General features: G+C 42.9%; 1 protein-coding gene across 1 annotated transcript in view; it reads right to left on the reverse strand.

The window, feature by feature from the left end:
* The window catches only part of ASPP (Ankyrin-repeat, SH3-domain, and Proline-rich-region containing Protein), a 40,770-nt gene that overhangs the window by 16,170 nt on the left and 1,927 nt on the right, over positions 1 to 22,673 (reverse strand). Inside the window, exon 2 of the mRNA XM_017231796.2 lies at positions 7,461 to 7,519. Within this exon, the coding sequence (XP_017087285.2) occupies positions 7,461 to 7,493 (33 nt within the window). The 5' untranslated portion in view covers positions 7,494 to 7,519. The remainder of the gene's footprint in view (positions 1 to 7,460; positions 7,520 to 22,673) is intronic.

Here is a 22,673-nt window from a genome sequence, read left to right on the forward strand (position 1 = left end):
GCCCGAGTGGGAAATGGACCAAACGGAAGCCAAATGGGGGCTAAATCGAAATCTGGTGGTCGGCAAGGCAAAGTGATTGGGTGAGAGGACACGGGACAGGACTCACAGGCTAATTGAAAAAAGAGCTTACTGGTCGATAAATTATAAAATAAACGGCCATTAATATGCATAATTGTAATCGCATCGAGTGGCCTTCCAGTGGAGGAAGCTAAGCCCACGTGGACGAAGACTTAATTAACTTTGGCCGAGTCGTTAAACTGATGGCTTCCAATTGATGCTTAATTGCAGCAGAAACATGGAGGGGCGAGCGAGGCCAAATGACCCCAACTTTGCACACTTGATAAGGTCAAGCGGCGGAGCTAATCCGAAAGTTTTCCATCTTTGGAGCCTTACGACCCTTCTGGGAAATTTACCTCCGCCTGATGGGCTTCAGCCCTCCAACAGACACAAAAAATGGGTTGAATTTATGAGCTTAAGATAATGTGGTGCCTGGTGTGCCGAAAAAAAGCAGACCTCTGGGTGGGGTAATCCAAAGCATGTGGAGGACATTCAACGTAATTTCTGGCACCTAGTCCTGAGCCCCTCTTGGCCCCTAACCGAAATTCAAATTAAATCAGCCAGGACCTGCCCTGGCCGGACGTTGGGTTTACATTCCTTGAAGCTTTAATTGCACATTAAGCTTAATTAACAAATTCATGGAGGACGTGGAGACACGGAGACAGGGAGGTCTCTAATGGCCCGGCCCGTACCATCCAATGATGAAAATAACCCATGGCCATTCCGATGATGATGTGATGTATCCGTCTGCCAGCCAGTTCTGCTTCCAAAATAGTTTTTACACATTTGATTAAAATGTTGAAGCCAAGAGCCAAGTCCCTTTCGAAAGGACCAAGTCCCTTCCCCCAGCCGTTTCTCATTTCGGACAGCAATTGTGGCTGTGGAAATTGAGTTTGTGGCAGCTTTGTGTGTTGGTTCTAGCTTGGACACTTGGACACATAGCCGGGTGCTGCACGCTTAACAAATTAAAACGCCACAGCACTTGGAAGGGGGGGAGGGGAGTGTAGTTACTTTTCAGGCATCTTCATTAAAATCCCGCTGCCGGCCATGTCTTTTCAATGCCCTCGCCCTTTAAATAAGATTAAGCAGAAAAGCATAAATCCCAGAGCAAGATAGCAGTTGCAGTTGCAGTGGCCTGAACCGAGAGTGGCAAACAAAAGCCCCCTGCCCTTGGCCGCTGCACCCCCTTCCCTCCAGCCTCCCACGCCGAAAAGCTGAATGCCAGGGAGGCCAACGGGGCGTATGAGCGTTAAATAAGTGTGTGCAAAGTATCTGCGGCCGAGCTGCGCTCATTAAGCGAATTCAGGCCAGCACGGTGAGGGGGCAGGAGTCAGAGGGGGGGCAGAGTCACCTTCTCCTAATACTGCAACACGGGCGGGCGCACTTGAGCAGATGAAGGCAACAAATCCGCACAAATTGCACTCACAGTGGGTGGGAATGGGGAAAGGAGTGAAAAAAAAGTTAAAAACGAGGGGAGTGGAGGGGAAGGGGTGCTGGCCAAGTCGCTGTCATGCGACATTATTGATTTAAATGTCATAAACACCCAAAAGTAGCACACAGACACACAGGCACACAGGCAAGTGGCACATCCGAAAGATACTTTGAATGCTTTTCGAGATACCCCGTAGCGGAAGCCAAAAGCCAAGAAAAACAAACACGATCCCTCCTTGCAGAGGTACACCTGTGCCGTGTGTGGGTGTGTGCCGTGGGCTCCCTGGCATTAATGTGTGTGTAATATGCCGCACACGTAGACAACTATTAACTAAAGGACAGACAGACGGACGCACTAAAGCATACATTTAGGCGCTGATGGGCGGATGTTCCGGAGTGGGGATGGAGGGATTCCGGGACTGGGGATGCCAAAATGACTATGACTCTATGGGGAAAGCCCTGAAAGCCCATGAAAGACCGAAAAAAAACCCCACAGCCACTGTCATTTGTAACAGATGCGGGCCAGCACACAATTGACTTCACAGCACCCCGCGAATTATTTGAAGAAACTGCCGGCAGTCGCCTTTTCGTATATTTTTTTTTTTTTGGGCTTTTGGAAGCCACCACAGAAACCGCCAACGCTCGCGATCTGCCCGCCTTTTTGGGCCGTAATTGCGGGCTGAGATAAGCGCTTTATTACCGATTCACTGGCTTTTATCGCATTTTAATAACTCACGAAAAAAATGCGCCAAACGACAAACGACAACGACATTGGCTTACGTTGCGCCCTTACGTTTACGTTACGTTAATGGCTCGTTATTTTGGTTATTTGTTGGCCAACAAGAGGGTCGCCTTAGCTCTCGACTTTCGCGCTCGCCGGCCAAAACGAAACTGAACTGAAGCCTTCCCGGAGGAGCAGAACTTGACGCACCGACGGCTGCCGCTGTTTTGAATGGAAACCGAAGTCGGGTCGAGACCGAGGGCCGAAGTCTGCCACATGGCGATGTTGCACGAACCCATCCGAAAGCCGCTCGTACTGGGTTGCATTGCCAAATGGCTGAAGATGCCACACGGAAGTGCGTGCGTGCATTGCCACCGTTATCCAAGACTTGGAACTGGCCCAGGACTAGCACGGGGATTATGAATACTCTCATATATCTGCCACACTCGTAGCTGGCAAGAAATGACTGCCTCGGGAAGATTATTAAGCTGCAAGGACTCCTCAGAGAGCTAATTAAGCTCTCGCTTGGAAAACAATTGAATTTTAAGTCAAAACAAAGGAATAACACAAGAATCTAAGAGCTGGAAGCAGGAATTATAACCAATTTACATAATTTCCTTTTAATTGATTTTTGGTTTCTGTTGCAACCTAAATATATCATGCATTTGTAGAGCCTTTTCGTCCTTTCCTGGCCCCGGCCGAGGGCCCACTGTCCCTGCCCCGGCCTGTCATTCGGGCTGCGCAAATTAGCCGCCCCCCTCCGCCTCCGCCCCCAGCTAAGCTAGCCCTTTTGTGTGTGTGTGCGGGCCTGCTTAGCTAGTTTCGGCTTAGCCAGCTATGCTTGATGGCTGCTTTCTGCCTCCTGGCTTCCGCTGCCTGGGTGAGCGTGTGCGTGTGCATCAAATCGTTGCCGACTTTTGTGCGCAAATATTTACGACAACTGGCAGCTGCTGTCCCGCCCTGCTCTGCGATCCCCTCCCCCCTACCTGCCCTCACACGCAGAAAAAATAGGCCACCATATGTTCATACAGCAGGCCTTTGTTTCATTTAGTTTTATTTGTTTTTTTTTTCAAGTCAATTAAGTGTTCTTCCGGGTTTTTTATAATTTCATAAAAATAAATATATTTTTTTTTGAAGAGCTTTTTAAGTGAATGAATTAAAGCCAGAACATTTATTTATCAGACATTGGAGATAATGAATGTACATTATTTTATAGCTAATAGTCAGAGCAATAAAAAAACGCATATATTGTGATTTTATTGCAAGAAATAAATAATTTTTTAATATAAGCTTTTATAAGAATAAAAGAGCAATTTAGGTACAACGGTTTATTGAAGTATACGCCCTGTAGGTTTGTTATTCCTTAACCCCAACAGTATTGTAAGAAATTATTACTAAAACCTCTCCATTTTCTTATTAATATCTAATTATTTAAAGATCTATTTTTAGTTCTCATTAGAAAATCCCCATCGAAAAACTTTCAATAACATAATTACGTAAACGACCTGTGTACCTGAGTAGGGCTTAAGGGTTCTGCCTATTAAGATAAAAAAATATATATAAATAAATATAAAAACCAATAAGATTGATGCCAATTTTAATTTATGATTAAAAAACAAGAAAGGAAAGCTAACTTCAGGCGGAGCCGAAGTTTATATACCCTTGCAGTTAAAACCGGATATATATCGCAAACATCGGATATAGTTGGCAGATCCTTATGATTACATCATAATAAAACCAATTTACTAAAATACAAAATCTAAAATAAGTCCCAAACTTCTATCTTCAAAAATACGAAAGTTGATATTTCTACCAAGTACCATTTCCGATCGTTCAGTTATATGGCAGCTATAGGATATAGTCGACCGATCCTAATGAAATTTGGTAGGTCGGATCAACTGGCCAATAATAGAATCTGTATTAAGTTTCAGCTTTCTATCTTCAAAAACACGAAAGTTAGGTCATTTCAGATCGTTCAGTTATATGGCAGCTATAAGATATAGTCGGCCGATCCTTATGAAATTTGGCATGTCACAATAATTTGCCAAAAATAGCTCTCATGTCAAATTTGAACTCTCTAACTCTAAAAACACCAAAGTTATACCATTTCCGATCAATCAGTTATATGGCAGCTATAGGATATAGTCGGCCGATCCGGGCCGTTCCGACTTATATACTGCGTGCAAAGAAAAGAAGGGTGTGTGCAAAGTTTCAAGACGATAGCTTCAAAACTTAGAGACTAGTTCGCGTAGAAACGGACAGACAGACAGACAGACGGACAGACGGACAGACGGACATGCTCATATCAACTCAGGAGGTGATCCTGATCAAGAATATATATACTTTATAGGGTCGGAGATGTCTCCTTCACTGCGTTGCACACTTTTGGACAAAATTATAATACCCTCTGCAAGGGTATAATAAACCACAAAATTAAAAGACAAACCCTCCTCTCATAATTTACAAATCTCTACCAGAGGGTGAGGTGGCTTTGGCGCTTAAACTCCATTAAGTTTTAAGCCCCTGGGATTTGTGACTCCAAATCCATAGAAACTATAACATAATTTAAATGAAATTACCCCCCATTTGTGGCAGTGTTGGGCCATCCCCCACTCCCTCGGAAAGAGGACACCGAAAAGAAACAAAAGCATGCGTCCAACATCTAACGACGACAACAACCTGTCACACCAGCTGAGGTACGGCCACGGGTCTATGTAGGGGGTATGGGTCTAAGGGCTACGGTAACTGGCATTCGAGGTACGGGAATGGGCCTGCCAATGGCCCCTCTAACAAGGTATCATGCAGAGCGAGACAACAATGCGACTAAGCGGAGGGTCAGCGGTAGGAGTTGTAGAAAGGACCTGGAGACGGTGCTCCACATGAGCTGACACTGGCAGTCAAACAGAGGCCCATGGCTCCCTGCTCGTAATGGCCTCTAAACAAAAGGCGTGCTTGTTTAGCAGGACCTCCCTCCATCCCCGACTCACTGGTTCTGGTTGCCAATGCCATTTGGTGCATAGATGTGTACATGGCTAGGGGTTAAGGGGTGGTGGGTGTGCGTACATTTCTCTTTTTGCAAATTAATTTATAAACACAATTCACATTGAGCCGGAATGTAAATATTCCGCCGAGAATGGTTGTTGCCTTGCATTAAAAATTCAAGTCCCACTCAGTCACATCTGCATGCCTTCCTGCCACATGTGTCCCTCTGTGTCGGAGTCCCTGTCGGTGTGTGCGTGACTCTCCCTCGTGCTTCTATGTGTGTTTGTGTGTGTGTGTGTGGGTGTGGGGCTTGTTTGTCTTTTGCCATGGCCTGGCCTGGCATTTATATTTCCCCTCAGCATTGGCAACAAAGTTGCGAAATGCCAAGCTGACGTTGCACTTAAGGAAATAGGCAACTACAAATACTGCTGAAACGGGCGACACCAGGCACCCGGCTCCGTCTTGGGAAATTTCAATATTAGTTATGTCCTTGAGGCGGAAAAAGACTCCGAATAAATAATTGAACGAGTATCTAATTGAACGGCCAGCGGAATGGGGCAATCGTTACTTCTCAGGGCGGGGTTCTTAAAGATCCTGGGTCCTGGCTCGGCTTCTACAAAGAGAGAAAGTAAGAGTGCCTATTTTGGAAGCTCCATCTAGACAACTTTGTTAATGCCATTATTCGATTTATTAGCACTCGATAATACGCATTCCCGAGGTCTAACTTGGGAATTTCATTCGCCCGAACTTTGCTAAACGGTTATTAACTTTCCAATGTGTCTGCTGGGCCCTAATGGAGGAGGAGCTCCAACTTTGATGCCGAAATACAGCCATAGTCGTTCGGAGATACTTGCAGCCGAGAAACAAAAACGAGAATGGCTGCGGCAGAGCCAGACCAGGCACTTTGGCTGTAGGAACTCAACAACAAGTTGCCGTTGACTTACCAACTGATTTGCAATTTTATAAAGAGCTTGGCTTGCACACCCAAGGAGGGCCAGGAAGAAGGACCAGGAGGACCGAAGGGATGTGCAGCCAGGAACCGAAACAAAAGCAAAACCAAACTTTTGTTTGTCCTCATCGGGCCGAGGCAGAAAACTGCTGACTGACTGACTGACTGGCCTGTAAAGTATTTCGACCAGGCCTAAGCCACAGTCCCATCCCTCGCTCCCTCTCTGTTCAGTGGGTGACCTTTTTTTTTGGCCAAAAAATTGTAAAACTCATTTACATAACAATTACCGCTTGACACGGCGACGGGCCATCTCTTCTCTCTGTCGCCTGCCGACAAAATACTACTCCACATTGGCTAATACTTTGAAGTTTGGCCCCAACTATTGTTTGCTGTTGGTTCGGGCCACGTCGTCGTTGTCGTTGTCGGTCCGGGCCGGGCTTGGTCTGGCCTGGCTCACATGCCGTCCCCCTCGCATGCCCCCACTGGCGTCTGCTGGCGCCACCTGCCGGCACTTGCGGGACTGACATTTTATTTAGATTGCTTTGCATTTCCAACTTTTCTCCGTTTTCCAACCGCCAACTGCGTGCAATTTCCACACACCGGAAAATGTAAATGCCAGCAAAAATAAATACGTTTTTAAATTAATTTTTCTTAGACTTAATTTTTGAGATAAAAAAGGTTTTAAATTAAGGTTTTTTAACCTATATTGTAGCTGGAATTTGAAGAGTAAAGATCGAACATTAAAACAAGCTTGAGAAACAGATACAAAGATACTATATTCATAATATATTTTCTTAAATATCAAAAACACTTCTTATATTAAAATTTGTTCAAAGTCTATCTCTTTTACCACTTTGTGGCCACTATATTTTATTTAACATTTAATCTTTTATAGCTCATACATGAGTATAACTGCCTACAAATAAAACTTTTACAAAAGGTCAACAATAGACCTATTATATTAATACCTAAAATAATAAATAAAAGCTAAGGTCATATAAAATTCAATAATATTAACAAATTCTTATATAAGTCCCTGTTAATTTTTCCAAGTGTACACCACCACTTCCGTGCCCCAAAAAGTCGTGCCCTCTCACTTCCGCGCACTTCGCTTTCATTATGTGTCAGTTGCATTGTCTTGACTTTTTCGCATATATTTACCGCAACTTTCCCCCACACCCCGCAGCCAAGTCCCCTGCCCCAGACCTGTCCCCACTTTTTATGGGCGTGATGCGGATCCGTTTGGGTTATGTGACACTGGGAGCTGGCTCAGCCGGGAGCTCCGCTCCACACTAGACACTGATTAGCCAAAGCACTTACAATTTCATCCAATGTGCTCGCCGGCTCCTTCATACCATGACGTTAGGGATTCATCCAATCTGCGGGGTAAAGAAGGCAAACAAACGAGAAGTCAGAATCAGCAAACAGACAAACAAATAATCATTAAATATCAGATGTTCCAGGAGGTGCCAGGGGGAGTGCCAATATACAAGTGTCTGTACATGAGAAGGTATAGTATGCCCCTGCTGTCAGCAATGGTGTGTACTGGTGTGTGTCTGGCAAATATATTTAACAAAACCAGACAAACACACAATTTAAATTTGTGTTTTCAACAATTTTTGTGGCTTCCTCTGTTTGGTCTTTTCCCTCACAAGGAGCATACTCGAAAGGGGAGGAAGGATGACTTAAGAATAGTGACTAAAGTAAGCTTAAACTTAAAAGAATAGACTAGTGTTTAAATAAAGCTGAGAAGACTTAAACTATTTTATAGAAAAACAAGTGTATCCCCCGTTTCGATGGCCGATAAAATAAATTTTTAAAGAATGGCTTTCCGAAGGGGAGCGATGCAGCTTGTGGCAGCTAACAATGCCGAACCACAGAGACCCACACTGGTCCCCAGACACACCACACACCCTACACACACCCTAACCCACTGGCACACACAAAAGGCAGCCTTATCAATTTCAAGCATTTTGCCGTAAAATATTAAAAAAAAAAATAATAATAATTTGCCTTTTTCCTTGGGAAACATACTCTTGTATGTGAGGAACGATATAGATAGCGGGGGTATCGAGAGAAGGGCCACCCAGTGCCCATTTCCTTTCAACGCCTTGAATGAAGACAGCCCCCCATCCCCTGGTGGAAAAAGAAAATTCACTCTTTTTATGTGACTTATTTAGTTCAACAATGAGCAAAAAGGACGAAGGACACAAGGACTGAGTTGAGAAAAAAGTTCATTCTTATTAAAATCATGGCGCACACAGCAGGTCCTGCCCCATCCCGTCCTGGTGCTCCGTCATTTACATTTTCCAGCCACTCGCCTAGACATTTGTTCTTCTGTTTTTTAACTTGATTGCCACATAAATTTCGTGTAATCCAATAAAATTTGAATTGTGGTCGTACGAGTAGGGTCCTTAAATATATGCCAGTACTACCTACACTTGGAATAAGGATCACAAAATTGTTTAATATTAAAGGAATAAAAGTCGGCTTGGTACTTCATTTATTCTCAGTGTGAGCCTCCCATTCTTTTCCATTCAGGACTCAGTACTGAGGACTCTTATCCCGATCCGTTCGGAATGCTGATGGAGTTTCAACTTTGAACGGGCGATAAGCTAATCAAATTAATTCAACTTCAACTTAAAAACTTGCTAAGCGAATTTGCAACAAATTAATGTTATTTCATGGCTTCTTAAGCTTGACACTGCGGCAACCACCCCCCCGATCCGAGCCACCTCCTCTGTGGCAGCTCACTTCAAAGTAATTCATTTCTGATTGGAAGTTTCCTGTCAGCAATTTTACTTTTTCCTTGCCGGCGGTGGCTTTTCACTTTCCACTTTTTGCAAGTGCGAGTGGAAACTTTTCTCCATGGCTTGAAGTGTGGCCAGTTGGCTGAAGGGGAAGTGGAGGGGGAACTGGCATTTATGCATAGCCCCCCCACCAACACACATCCCAGAACAAGTTATGTGGAGCTTCCCCCCCTTGGTGGCTAAACAATAAACTTGGAAAACCCACTCAACAGCAGCGGAGAGAACATCTTCCAGCTGGTGGATCGGAGTCCTCCTGGCGGGACACCAGATCGATGAAGTCCTCTATCCCCTGGCTGGTATATTGCTGCCTATTGGCTGGCAAATTGCCCGCATTTTGTTGCTCTCCCGAGTGCTAGTATCTTCGGGATGTTATTTGTAAACTTTCCCTGCAAAGTTAATCTCGGTTAGACAAAGTTTCGTATTGTGTGTTTCGGTTAAGAACATTTGATAGATTTTTTTACATCCCAACCAGGAGAGCTCCCTCGGCTCTGATTGAGTTTGAAAGGCAAATACTCCAGCTGCTGGGGAGGTGGGGGAGGCAGTGGCTTTCCGTTCACTTGGCAATTTGCTCGAATGCAGTTTGCATGTTTGATGACAGCTCTCCGTCCCTTCTGTATCCGGGGGATAGCCCAAAGTTTTTTGCATACACGAGCACCCACTGGCAGCGCCATAAACAGAACGTGGCCGTGCCAAACGTGTCAAATGCACGAAAATCCCCAATTCTCATATAACCAGTAACCAGTACCCAGCTGAATAAAAAGCCAAAGCGCTGCACACACCCACACCTCCGATATGTGCACCAGCCACGTATATATTTGGCTATATCTGGCGTATAAATAAAAGCAAAGGAAATTGCTGGCAAATAAGAAACTGAAATGGAGTCAAATGTTTGGCCAAAACAAGCCAAATTGGCTCAGATGACAGTCCAATCTAATCAAATATTAATCGAAAAACAAACAAAAGTATTAGTAGTTTGTTTTTAAACCAGTTTCCATAATTATATCAGAAACCATCCCACAGATAACCGAAAAGCGCAGTGGCCTGCCCATCCACAGCCCGGCTTTTAATGCAATTATCGATTTAATCGATAACTTTGGAATGTAAACACATGTGTGGGGCTCGTGCTGGTCAAATCCCAGGTGAATATTTGCATAAAAAAGGTAAAATATACTAGAAGCCAAAGCAAAACCGCATTTAAAACTCTCCCAGCTAGAGCATCGGCGGCAAAACAATTTCAATAAATGTGTAATTTACAATTGTTTCAATTATTCGACGACGGGGGCGACAAGGGGCGTTGTGACATGGGGGCGGGGTCAGAAACAATAAACAATGCGAGTCCTGATTGGAGATGCGCCACACAAGGACACGTTTGTTGGTTTGTGGGAATTATTTGTCTATGCGGTTCGGTTTCGGTTGCAAATTCATTTGGGATTTTATTTCATTTATTTTTTGTTTTCAGGATGATTTTCAGGTTCTGCCTAGTCCTGGCAGAAGCCTAGTCCTGATCGATCTCACTTCCGCCCTTCAGCCTCACATTATTAAACCAACAACTAACTGATGCAACTTTAATGAGAATTAATGATTCACTTCGGAGTGTTGCAAATTGAATTTGAAAATGTGGCAGGATAACAGGATGCAGGGCACACTGCAGCGTCTGTTATTATTGTTGTGGTCGTTGCACATTTGGCCAAAATCGCCACAGGGTCAAAAGCGTTCTGCACACAAAATGGCACCACGCACACCCCCTATTGTCCCCCGAGGGGGCTTGTAATGGGTGTTGGGTTGTGCGTGTGGGAATTTGGCAAATGCTCGACCAGAGCGTGAAAATAACACCTGCAGGCAACAAACTAATTAAAATCCTTGCACCCACAGGGGGGTGTCGTCTATCAGATCCCGCACTGAAGAAACCCTATAGCTTTGCAGCTTTTTGATTTTCATTCGCAAATTTACACTCCAAACAGATGGGTTTTAAAACAATAACATTGCTTGGATTAAAGTTAAATATTAATCCTTTCATTGTTTTAACCAACTATCTTATACTGAGGCAGCTTTAAGCCAAACCCGAAGAGACTTGGCCAACTAATTATCTTTAGTGCTGGCCTGTTGGCCAAATCAGCAGCTTATGTGGGCGAACGTGCTGTCGTTTCGGTTACTCGCCCGATAATGCATCTCCCTATCTGTGTATCTGTGTATCTCTATATCTGTTTATCTGCATCTGTGCATCTGATACTTTGAGAATCTGTACCACAAAGAGACTCACGCACGAATAATTCAGCCTGCTGAGGGCCCAATTATGTGCGAAATGCCAGAGCTGGCCAAGAAACAACGTTAATCTTTGCGTCGAAAGGTAATTACCCCAGTGCCGCCACACTCGGAGTAGATGTCATTAGGAGCAGGACTCATCCTGGGCCGAATTATGGCAGTCTGTCGTTCTGAATGAGCTGTTCCGGGCCGGTTTAAAGGGAGACGCGTCAGCCAGGAGCCGGGATCATAAATCAATAGCCATTGACAGCTTTGTCAATGAATCAGTGGATGATTGAATGAGCATACGCCACGTCCATCACGGCGTATACGCAACGCTCCGCTTACCTCGAAGGTCATCAATAAGTGGCTCTCCCAGTGGATGGGGGGTTGAGCGGGCGCTTTTCTGTTTCAACGCTTGCCGAATTGAAAGCATTTTCCGAGCTGGCAGTTTTTGTTGAAAATCATTGGCCCTGTTGCCGGAATAAGGCCCGCACTTTGTGGCAATTTGTTCAATTACTCCCATGTCTCAGACATCGATTTGGTTTATTAAAAAAAAGAGAAGCTACAGTCTGTGGATTATGGGCCATGGGCTGGAAAAACATTTTCAATTTAATTAAACAAAAACAAAGCAGAAAAATGCTGTTTTCCGACAACTTTTTGTGGACCTAATGGGCCAGGTCCCGAAAGGGATGATGACGGGTCAAAGGCTGTGTGGCAAGCTCCAAATAATTATGCAGAAGTTGTTTCCAAACGGAATTTGTTGTCTGTCAAGATAAGCGATGGAGAATAGTTGTCCGGACAACTTTTCTGGCCAAAACCCTCACATTTTGACCTAACTGGGGAGATAAGCGTGCAACTATGGGGATGGAAGTCACTTTTAATGTCTGTATAATTGAAACAAAGTACAAAACTTGATTTAATTGCTGATGCAGTGTTTGATGGGAATATTTATGATGCCACGGCTTAGGTGTTGCTATTGTTTATCTCCAGCCCACGCCATTAGGCACTAAATTACTCTCAAATTACGAGTATTCCACTCCTAATCCGACGGTATATTACCCCGAAAATGGGACACTAGGAATAGTCCGACCCGGCTCACATCCGTCCGCCCCCTTCGCCGCAAAACACCTTTCCTGTGACATTAGCTGACAATAAAATATGTAAATGGCTGCCAAATAAATCGCAGCCACTTCTGACATGCCCCAACAGCCGAGGGGGAGTGGCTGTGGCCCAGAAGAGGAGGCTGACTCTGGCTGGCGGATCTGGCTGGCAGACAAGAGTCAAACAAGCAGAAACCGAGCGACATTTTCGTAATGCGAAAAGGTAACAGACGAAATCCATCAGTCCATAACGAAAGCCCCTTGTGTGGGTATATGTACATATATATATGGCTTGGCCGTGCCTCCTCTCTCCGCCTCCCGCGGCAAACTACAACGCCCCAAATGATGAGTTGCGATTACACACATAAATACGCAATTCGCTTAAGTGCGGCGGTGAGGCGGGCTTCCAGAAGCGGAAGAGTTGGCCTGGCTGGGAGCGCTTTTGCGGTCTCGGTTCCGCCATGTGCGTCATGGCCCGACTTCTGTTACCACTTACCCATCCTCCTGCCCAGTCGGCAGACAAACACCCACAGTGGTGGCCAGAATAAAAGTATTATTAAAGCAGGCTTCTAACAAATGGAAAATAATTAGTTTAACGTCATTTCGGCAAATATTTATTTGAGGTTGGGCGGGCAAGGGGGTCACCAGGGGGCCTGGATATTGGAGATTAAATTACATGCCCAAAATAGGTCATTGGAGGGGAGATACCATACAGACCTTTTTAATTATTTTAACTGATGATAGGGAGGGAATTTTTAAAGAATTGGCCTTTATTGTAATCTAGACTCCATAATCACTAATATTTAAATATTTATACCCGGTACTTATAGAATTTAAAAGGTATTATACATGATTCTTGCGAGTATATGTAAGAAGGAGTGGGTGGGTTCGTCGGTCCACCTGTGCACCTTGATATATTAAACTTTAATCAGTTTTAAATAAGGTATAATTAAGTATTTTTCGGGTTAGTGTTCAGAACTATCATATTAAACTATCATACTCCAATAAATTCCCCTTTTAAGAGTCTAGATATTTTTCCTAAATATAATCTTTAATAGTAAAAGCCCTAAAACCCCTCTATAAAATACTATAACCCATTTTTTTTATTTTTCCTTAGTTTAATTAACAGTTTTTCCAACCTAACCTAACTTGATAAAAAAAGCTTTTAAAAATACCACCTCGATAGTATTTATTTGCAATTCAATGTGGAATAGGGGCGACACAATCATACCCCCCCTCCCACCAACACTAACACACTCTGGGGCAGGCAGACAAACGCACCCACCCACCCACTCACGGACAGACAGCGAGAGAGAGAGCGGGACAGACAGCACTTACGCACACACTGGCATCCGACAATGGCAACAATAATGCGAATTGATGAAGCGTGAAGGATTCCGGAGGCAATTTTCCAGGAGGGGGGACCCGGACTGCATATCGTCAGTCTGCACACGCACAGATTAGGTTGGGTCGAGGGCGGCAGTTGGAGCTCGGAATGTCGGGAGGGAATCGGACTTATCATATGTGAACATCACTGAACGCACCCTGGCGGGATTATAGGTATCCCCGGATGTCCTTCGGGCGGAGATTTTAATTTTAATTTGCAATTACATTTTAATGATATTTAAATTGGGCCGATGGGCCACTTGGCCGGTGAATTACGGCCGAACGAGCAGGATATTAATAATGCGATAACACAGGACCCGAGACGGACGTCTTATCAAGGCAAGCGGAAACTTTGAGGCCCACTGGAATGTGTTTTCCTCACAAAGGCGGAGATATTTCGAAGAAAACTACGAAATAGTATGCGATACTTGTAAATAAAATGTTTAAAGTTTAAACATCAAGCCATGAAATTGAATTAAAATCACTTTCCGAAATGGTTTATTTCGTTTATTTTTATTATTTCACCAGAAATGGCACACAAATACGAGATGAAAAGGTTAAACCTAAAAACGGCGTAAAATAAAAAGAGAACCAAACTCAATTGCGGCAAAATAACTAAAATTGCTTTGTCAGGAAAATGAATTTCCCGCAGCAGTGGCACTGGCGGAGCCTCCTCCTCTCAACACAAAAGAGGGGCGTGGCAAAAAGCCAAACTCTTTTGAACCGACTAGTGCGTGTGTGTGTGTGTGTCGCAGGATAATCCAACAACAAAAAAACTTTGATTCTATATGCAAAAAATACAAAAATAAAAAGAAGGGAAGCTGGAGAAGGGAATCCTCGCCAGGCCAAGACGGGGGGGCGGTGTGTCAAATAAACATATTTGGCCCAAATACCCCCCACCCCTCCCCTCAAAGCCAGTTGGCAGGCATAAAATATCTGCAAAGCGCATTTAAGCCGCGCCACACAATAAAAATAAATAAGGCGAGCCGGCGAACAAAAAAGCGCCCAAAACCAAAGGCGAACAGTTTTCTGGCCGGAATGAGGGCAGCCATTTTTCGCAAGGGGGGGGGGGGAGGAGGCGGTAGGGGTGGAAGGAAGCTGGGGGCGTACCAGGTAGCGCATGCAAGCCAGAGACATAATAATAATAAATATTCAGTTCAGTTTCCGCATTTTCGGCTCATACATGGGCGTGTGGGTGGGCGGATGCTCTAATTTTTGGTAAAAAAAATGGGCTTTCTTTTTGGAGTTTTTTTAAAAGCTTAATGAAGTAGAATTTTTTAAGCTTAAAAGTCTAAAAAGAACAGGAGTATCAGCTATTATATAACAGCAGAGGTATAGCAGGGGTTATCAGTTAGCCAAAAATTAACTGAAAACCTCTAGAATTTTAAAAGTTTCTTCTGAAAAATGTATAAAATAAAGATTTAATAATAATTCTAAATAATATATTATTTAAAAAACTTCCAGGTCAAGGCTCTCAATCGAGAAAATGAATTTCCCCTGCAGGGTATCCTCGCGAAATCAACTGGCTTCCCCGGCCATGTTTTTTGCAGGGAAATCGCATGAATGAAAAGGCGATATGAATGAATAAGAAACCGAAGCCCCACCCACACACACACATGTGCACTGGGAGCTGCAGTAACGGGAAGAGAAAGTGAGCCATAGGAGCCATAGGGGGGAGGCGGCAGGAAGACGGTGGCCCGCCAGTAAGTAAACCAAATCCGAATGAACAGGGATTTGCATTCATAAAATATATCGCATGCGAGCAGAGGAACAGAGACGTCCTTGTTCAACCTACGTTTTAGTGTCCTTACTTCTCGTTCTCTTGTTCTTCCTTTCCCTTCCCTTCCTGGCAGAACCCAGGCAGGTATTGCTAGTCTCAAATGGAGGTCATGATTGTCTGTGTGGGTGTGTGTAAGGATGTGGTTGTGCAAATTATGCAAATCGCAAGCATGAAAAACAAATATTAAACTTTTCACGAGAAAAAAAGATTCAAAAATTAAATAAAATTTCACAAAAGACATAAAAACCAAACGGTTGCCCCAAACACACACACACATGTGTGTATAAGAGGGTGTCCTGTATGACAAAAAGGAAGCCGCAGAAGGGGAAAGTGGTGGGAGTCCCCCATAAACCGAAAGTGGGGAAAAAGGAAGTACCCACATGCTTGTAAAGGTACAGGTGGTAGTGGATAAGTTAATCCTTTAAGGGGTGATACCTTTGCCAAAATATCCCTAAAAAAAAATAGTAACAGGTGTAAAAAGGATATCCCTTAAATACCCAAAATGAAAACCCTCTACAGCTAGTAATCCTCTTTAGGGACTCTCCACTGTAGAGCTAGAGGAGAGCCGCGTAATGATTGTACTTACACATGTATGCATGACCCACCATTACCCTGCCAACCCTGACCCGCCACCTCCCCACAAAAGTTGGCAACTCACTCGAAAACAGCCAAAGCAAGCAAACAAACGAAAATTCGGTTCTCTTTTTACTTTTTATTTCACTTTTTTTTTTAAAACTTTTTTTTATGAAAAGCCCGCGTGGACAATAGACTGACTGCACAGGGGGCAGGCACTGGTGGGGGGGGAGGTAGGTAGGTGCAAGTACCAACTGGGCGCGGCTGGCTGCACGTGTGTGTGCTTTGGAGCAACTAGTTGTGGGCCGGGCCGGGCCCATTTCATTTCGGCCTGGCCCAAAAGCGTCGCAAAAATATCTGTAAACACGCAGCTTGTTGTGGGGAGAGCCCATCCATCCGCCATCTGGCATCTGGCATCCAACCCCCCACACCACACCCCACCACACACACCTCCTAACTATGGAGATCCAAGAGCGTTAAATAAAATCTCGCACGCTTCGTTTGGACACGAGCGGCAAAAAAAAAAAAACTAAAAAGGAAAACAACTTTCCCAGTGAAATGCAAAACAAATTAGAAAAAAGGTTTGTCAACAGACGGCAGTTGGTTTGGAAAACTCGAAATGTGGGCGCACATGACACGCCTGTCGCAGAGTTTCGGTTTTCGGTTTTCAGTTTCCCGGAAGGATGAAGGAACTTGCATGTTTCGCAGGAAACTGGTTGGGAAAGTCCCCTAGGGTCCTGACTAACTGCTTGCTAGATAATACTCTTATACTATATGGTATATATACTACAACTTTTTACAGGCTCCCTAGAAGAGAAACTTCTAAATTACCCAGCCAACTTCGTTCGGTTTTGGCACATGTACCGATCCGTTGCCAATCTCTATAAAGTTAAACATTCCAGTAGAAGTGCGTTAATATTATTCAAATCAATTGTAAAATTATTAATGTATGAAACACGATCGCGAGAAGGAATAATTGCATCCCTGGGGCCAATTAGGGCTTCGGCATATTCTTTCAATGCCAAAATTTATTGGGAATAAATTATCAAAAGTCCATTCCCTAATGTTCCAGCGATAAGTCGTTTTTCGGCATCTTGGCGCTCAACGTCAGTTGCCAAACTAAGCTTGAGGCAAACGGTTTCATAAAACGCCGCAAATAACGGAAACCCGCTTTCCATGGCTTGGTTAAAGATACTTCTTATAAGTCTGACGATACTAGTTCTCTGCAGGGGCAAGGAATCTCCCTGTCGCATATGGTCCGAGCGTGGCCATGTGGTTCTATATAATGAATACGTATTTTGCCAGTGTAATGGTACCGGCACAACGAGCAGTGATATACAATTTATAGTGTCAAAAAAATTTCCTCCACTTGAAATTGTTGACAATTTCACTGTCAAATTAAGAGTACCCACTGATTATCCACGGTTTGCACGCACATGTAACCTGGATATGTATTGTTTTGGGCCGGACAGAAAATATACAACTATAATATTAAAAATAGTCTCACAACTGAATGTGATCGACTTTAAGTGTCGTTCGTACCAGAAAGAAGATGTTGGAAACTGTACCTTCTCGTTTTGCGATCCTTCAATCAATTTGGTTCCACACTTCTTCGTGAGCACAAACGGGTCGCCCAAAGTTATGTGTGAGAATCTTGTAGGGAATGATGTAAAGTGCCAAAATGTTAAAATAAACCAGAGTATTAAACAAAACCTTTTCAAGATAGAGATGGAATTAAAAGGAATCGTTCGTAGTGAAGAGATTATACTTAACTTACGTGAAATCGTTATTCCAAGTTGGGAGTTAGTAAAAAAGGCATTTGACTTTGAATATGCAAAAAAATGTAACTGCATGGGCCGTGTAAAAAATACAGGTCTTTTCTATGAAGATATTAAAAAAATTTTTCGTTTCCCATATGGAGATCTAGATTGTTATGGAAAGTATAGTGCTTGGAATCATGATTTTTTTGAACTTTCATCTTATAAAGAATCAGCATTTTATAAGTCAGAATTTACTAGATTCAAATGCTTTCCCAACGATTTCCCTGGCTATAAAAAATTAAAACATAAAATTTCTTGCCGTTTTCGAAATAATGTTCAATGGTCCGAGAAGTATATTTACAATTGTACGACCAAGCCCATTCCACCTTCAAAGCCCCCAAAGATTTTACCAAACGGATTTTTTTACGTTCCGGATCAAAAGCGGCTCTACATTTTCTGGTTTCATCTGGATGAGATGGAATGGAATGGACCTAACTTCGGATATGCCGCACGATCGTCGGATGGGTAATTTATATTGAAACTTCCCACTTATCAACATTACCTTCGGCCTTACTGCTTTCTTGGTTTTAATAAATACGTGTCTTTTCAGAAAAAATGGCATAATAGTTGCCAACACAACAGCACTATTTCTCAACTGGGAAGCCGCACTCCCCGCTTCCATTGTCATTTGGAGTGAAAACTCAGTGGGTCCTTCTGGCGAAAGTAGCAGATTGAATTTGAGTAGTCTGGCCAATGTATATCATCAACAATCCAGGAATAATCTCTACAATGACGAGGAAAAGGTCCTTAGATGGGATCCACCCACCGATACGAATAATCTTGTGGGGTACACGGCTTACTGGTGCACCGCCTCTTTAAATATTTATCAGATCTGCGATACAAAAGGTAACTAAGAATGCAGGACCTAAGGCTCTAACATCATCAAAACCGATTTCCTAAGTCGATGAACTTCTCCAACATGGCAGTGGCAGTCAGGTATAGTGACAAGATCGGAGGTGGGATGCAGTGAACGGGTTACGGGTTAGTGGATTATTAATAAGACCCCCTCGACCGATCCCCACGGAGGTGGAATAAGTTACTACTTAGCCCCCATTGGAGTTTCCATCCTAATTGCATTGTGTATTTATGTATACCGAATATGCCGAAAATGTAATGATATCGAAGTGGTCCTCTGCGAAGGTCTGTTGCTAGACAGGAATATAAGCCCCCCTACTCCCCAAGCTCCAACCGTGTTTCCTGGATGGGTTTCGCCGGAAAAGGTAATGGATATCAACCGGTTAGGGCCGCCGAAGACAGCTGAAATGGAAAACGAATCGCAGGAGGAAGACTCTGGATCAGAATACGCAGGAAGACTAGATATGCAGGAAGCCTTGGCAGATGGAGTTTCATACAGCTTTGTAAAAGTTTCCGATTTTTGAAGCCACGATTGCGAATAACTTAATTTTAGTTGAAGACTAAATGAAAATCACAAATCAAAGGTATTACGTTCGAAGGATTTTTATTGTTGGAGTATATCTGGATCTCGTTGTCCATTGTTTTGTTTTCAGGGTCAGATTCTAAGGTTCCAGCTTCAGATGGTTGGCAAATTGCTGGTTTTTATCACTCTAAGTTTCTGAATACTTCTTAGAGGCTCCCAAAAATAGCCAGCTCACTCTATTCCGGCTGAGGTACATTCACCGAAGATCCGTTCTCAAAGTCCACAAGGTTAAACATGGCAGTAGGAAAACATGGCAATGTGTTAAAATTATAAAATTGAGTTATAAATTCGATAACGAATTTGGGAAATTCAATCGTGAAAAGTAATAATTGCGTCCCTGGGACCAATTCGGCAATCCGATGGCACAATTTATTGCAAATATCCAAAGTCAATTCCCTAATGTACCAGCGATAAGTAAAAAATATTCAAAATTATTTTATACATCCCTACCGCGGTTTCTTGGATCTCAACATCAGTTGCCAAGCTCAGCTTGAGGGAAACGGTTTCTAAAAATACGCCACTAAAAAAAGGAACCCGCTTACCATGACTTGGTGGAAGACTCTCCTTATAAGTCTGACGATACTAGTTCTATGCAGGGGCGAAGAATCGTCCTGTCGCATATGGTCCGAGCATGGGAATCGGGTTATAAACAGAGAATACGTATTTTGCCATTGTAATGGTTCCTCCACAACGAGCAGTGATATTAAATTTGAAATACAAGAGCCTTTTGTTACATCTCCAATTGGTAACGTAACAAGGGCGGTTTATACTGAATTTTTAACAAACGGGAAGTCAATTCTATCTCCATTGGAAATTGTTGACAACTTCACTGTCAGGAGAAGAGTACTTTTTTTTTTGTCAATTGAGAAACTTTTTTATTGCGGTACGAATAAGGGCCATGAAATGTCAGTGGCGGCAGAAAAAATATTTAAAATACTTCCAATACTGTACGTGTCCAACATTGAGTGTCGATCGTACCAAAAAGAAGATGTTGGAAACTGCACCTTCCACGTTTTTAATATTCCATACCTGCAGGAAACAAAGTACTTTATGAGCGCAAACGGGTCGCCAAAAATTAAGTGTGTGGAGTTTCCAAAGTATAATATTGAGTGCCAAAACGTTCCCATAAACCAGAATATTACAACAAACCGTTTTAAGATAGAAATGGAAATAATGGGGATCATTCAAAATCGAGAGATTACCGTTAATTTGCACGAAATCGTTATTCCAAATTGGAAATTCATGAAAGTGAAATATGAATTCGAAACTGGGAAAAATTTAAACTGTCGCTGCGTCAGAGTTTTATCAAAATACGAGGGTCTAGATTGCAAAGTAAAATGCGGATTGGAGTACATGGATTGGAAACAGACTTGGCCGTCTGACTACAAACGTGTTTTAATTGAACAAAATAATTACACTTGCTCTTCCGAAAATTTCAGTGGCTACAAAAAAATTAAATCTAAAATTTCATGCCGATTTGGAGTATATGGGTCACCCTGGTCGGATGAGTTTATTTACAACTGTACGACAGATGCTACTCTACCTTCGAAGCCCCCACAGATTTTACCAAACGGATTTTTTTACGATCCGGATCAAAAGCAGCTCTACATTTTCTGGTTTCATCTCGATGAGATAGATTGGAATGGACCTAACTTTGGATATGCCGCACGATCGTCTGATGGGTAATTTATGACCTTTAATTAATTTTCGGTTAATAAATGTGTGATTTTACAGAAAAAATGCCGCAATAGTTTCCAATACCACTGCAGTATTTCACAATTGGGAACCCTCAGTCCCCGCCATCATTCACGTTTGGAGTGTAAACTCAGTGGGTCATTCGGAAGGAAGTAGCAGCTTGAAACTGGATAGTCTGACGAATGTAAATCAACAATGCAGAAATATTCACTTCAATGACAAGGAACAGGTGCTTAGATGGGATCCACCCACCGATACGAACAATCTTGTGGGGTACACGGTTTACTGGTGCACAGCCTCCCTAAATATACATCAGATCTGCGATACCAAAGATGACCTAAGGATGGAGGATCTTAGCCCCTCACAGCATAAATATCCATTTTCTAAGTCTATGAACTTCTCCAACATGGCAGTGGCGGTCAGGTATAGTGACAAGATCGGAGGTGGGATGCGGTGGACGGGTTACAAGTGGATTATAAACAAGACACCCTCTGCCGACACCCCGGGAGCTGGAATAAGTTACTACCTAGCCCCCATTGGAGTTTCCATCCTAATTGCATTGAGTATTTATGTATACCGAACATGCCGAAAATGTAATGATATCGAAGTGGTCCTCTGCGAAGGTCTGTTGCTAGACAGGGATATAAGCCCCCCTCCTCCCCAAGCTCCAACCGTGTTTCCCGGATGGGTCTCGCCGGAAACGGTAATGGATATCAACCGGCTAGTGCCGCAGAAGACAGCTGAAATGGAAAACGAATCCCAAGAGGAGGACTCTGGACCAAGTCCAGATACGCAGGAAGCTTTGGCAGACGCAGGCTCATACAGCTTTGTAAAAGTTTCCGATTTTTGAAGCCACAATTGCGGATATCTTAATTTAAGTTGAAGACTAAATGAAAATCACAAATCACAGGTGTACAAGCCAAAAAAGAAAGGATATGTTATAAGATATGTTTCTATATAATATGTCTTAATTTACATAGCAGCAACAAGATATGTATGATAATGTATGATATACGTATGATATTATTGTATATATGTATGATGTATGATATTCTATAAGTACCATAATATTCTTTCTCAAAGAGATACATTTTTTCTCAGATTCTCAAATTAAGACCAAACTTGCTATGACTTGCACAAATATTTCATGCCTTTTCCCACTTTTACAACACTGATGTTAGTAGCCAGCCTTTTAGGAAACTGGGTGGAAAGTCCCTAGTGTCCTGACTAAACGGTTTCAAGGTGTACATACCACAAGGATAATGTTATAATTTATTTTTCTATATAATGGGTTTTGATTTTATTTGATTTTACATACATATTACAAGAAAGAACATTCAAAGTAGAAAAAAAAGTGTATGATACATGTATGATATTATTGTATACATATATGTATACATTTGTTTGTATGTTGTATGTTATGTTTTTATAAGTTGTCTATAAAAAGTACTATAATATTCTTTCTCAAAGAAATATATTTGTTCTCATATTCTCAAAATAAAGCCAAACCTCCTCTGACTTGCACAAGTATTTCATGCTTTTTTCCGACTTGTACAACACTTAGTAGTAGTGTTAGTAGCCACTTTGTAGAGAAACTAACTCGAAACAACAAATGGCTCGTCAATCAAACTGGAGTTCATTAAACGACCGGCCATGTTTGCGACGTCATAAGCCCTACTACACGCAC

This window comes from Drosophila bipectinata, chromosome 2R, assembly GCF_030179905.1.
Source record: "Drosophila bipectinata strain 14024-0381.07 chromosome 2R, DbipHiC1v2, whole genome shotgun sequence".
Classification (NCBI taxonomy): domain Eukaryota; kingdom Metazoa; phylum Arthropoda; class Insecta; order Diptera; family Drosophilidae; genus Drosophila; species Drosophila bipectinata.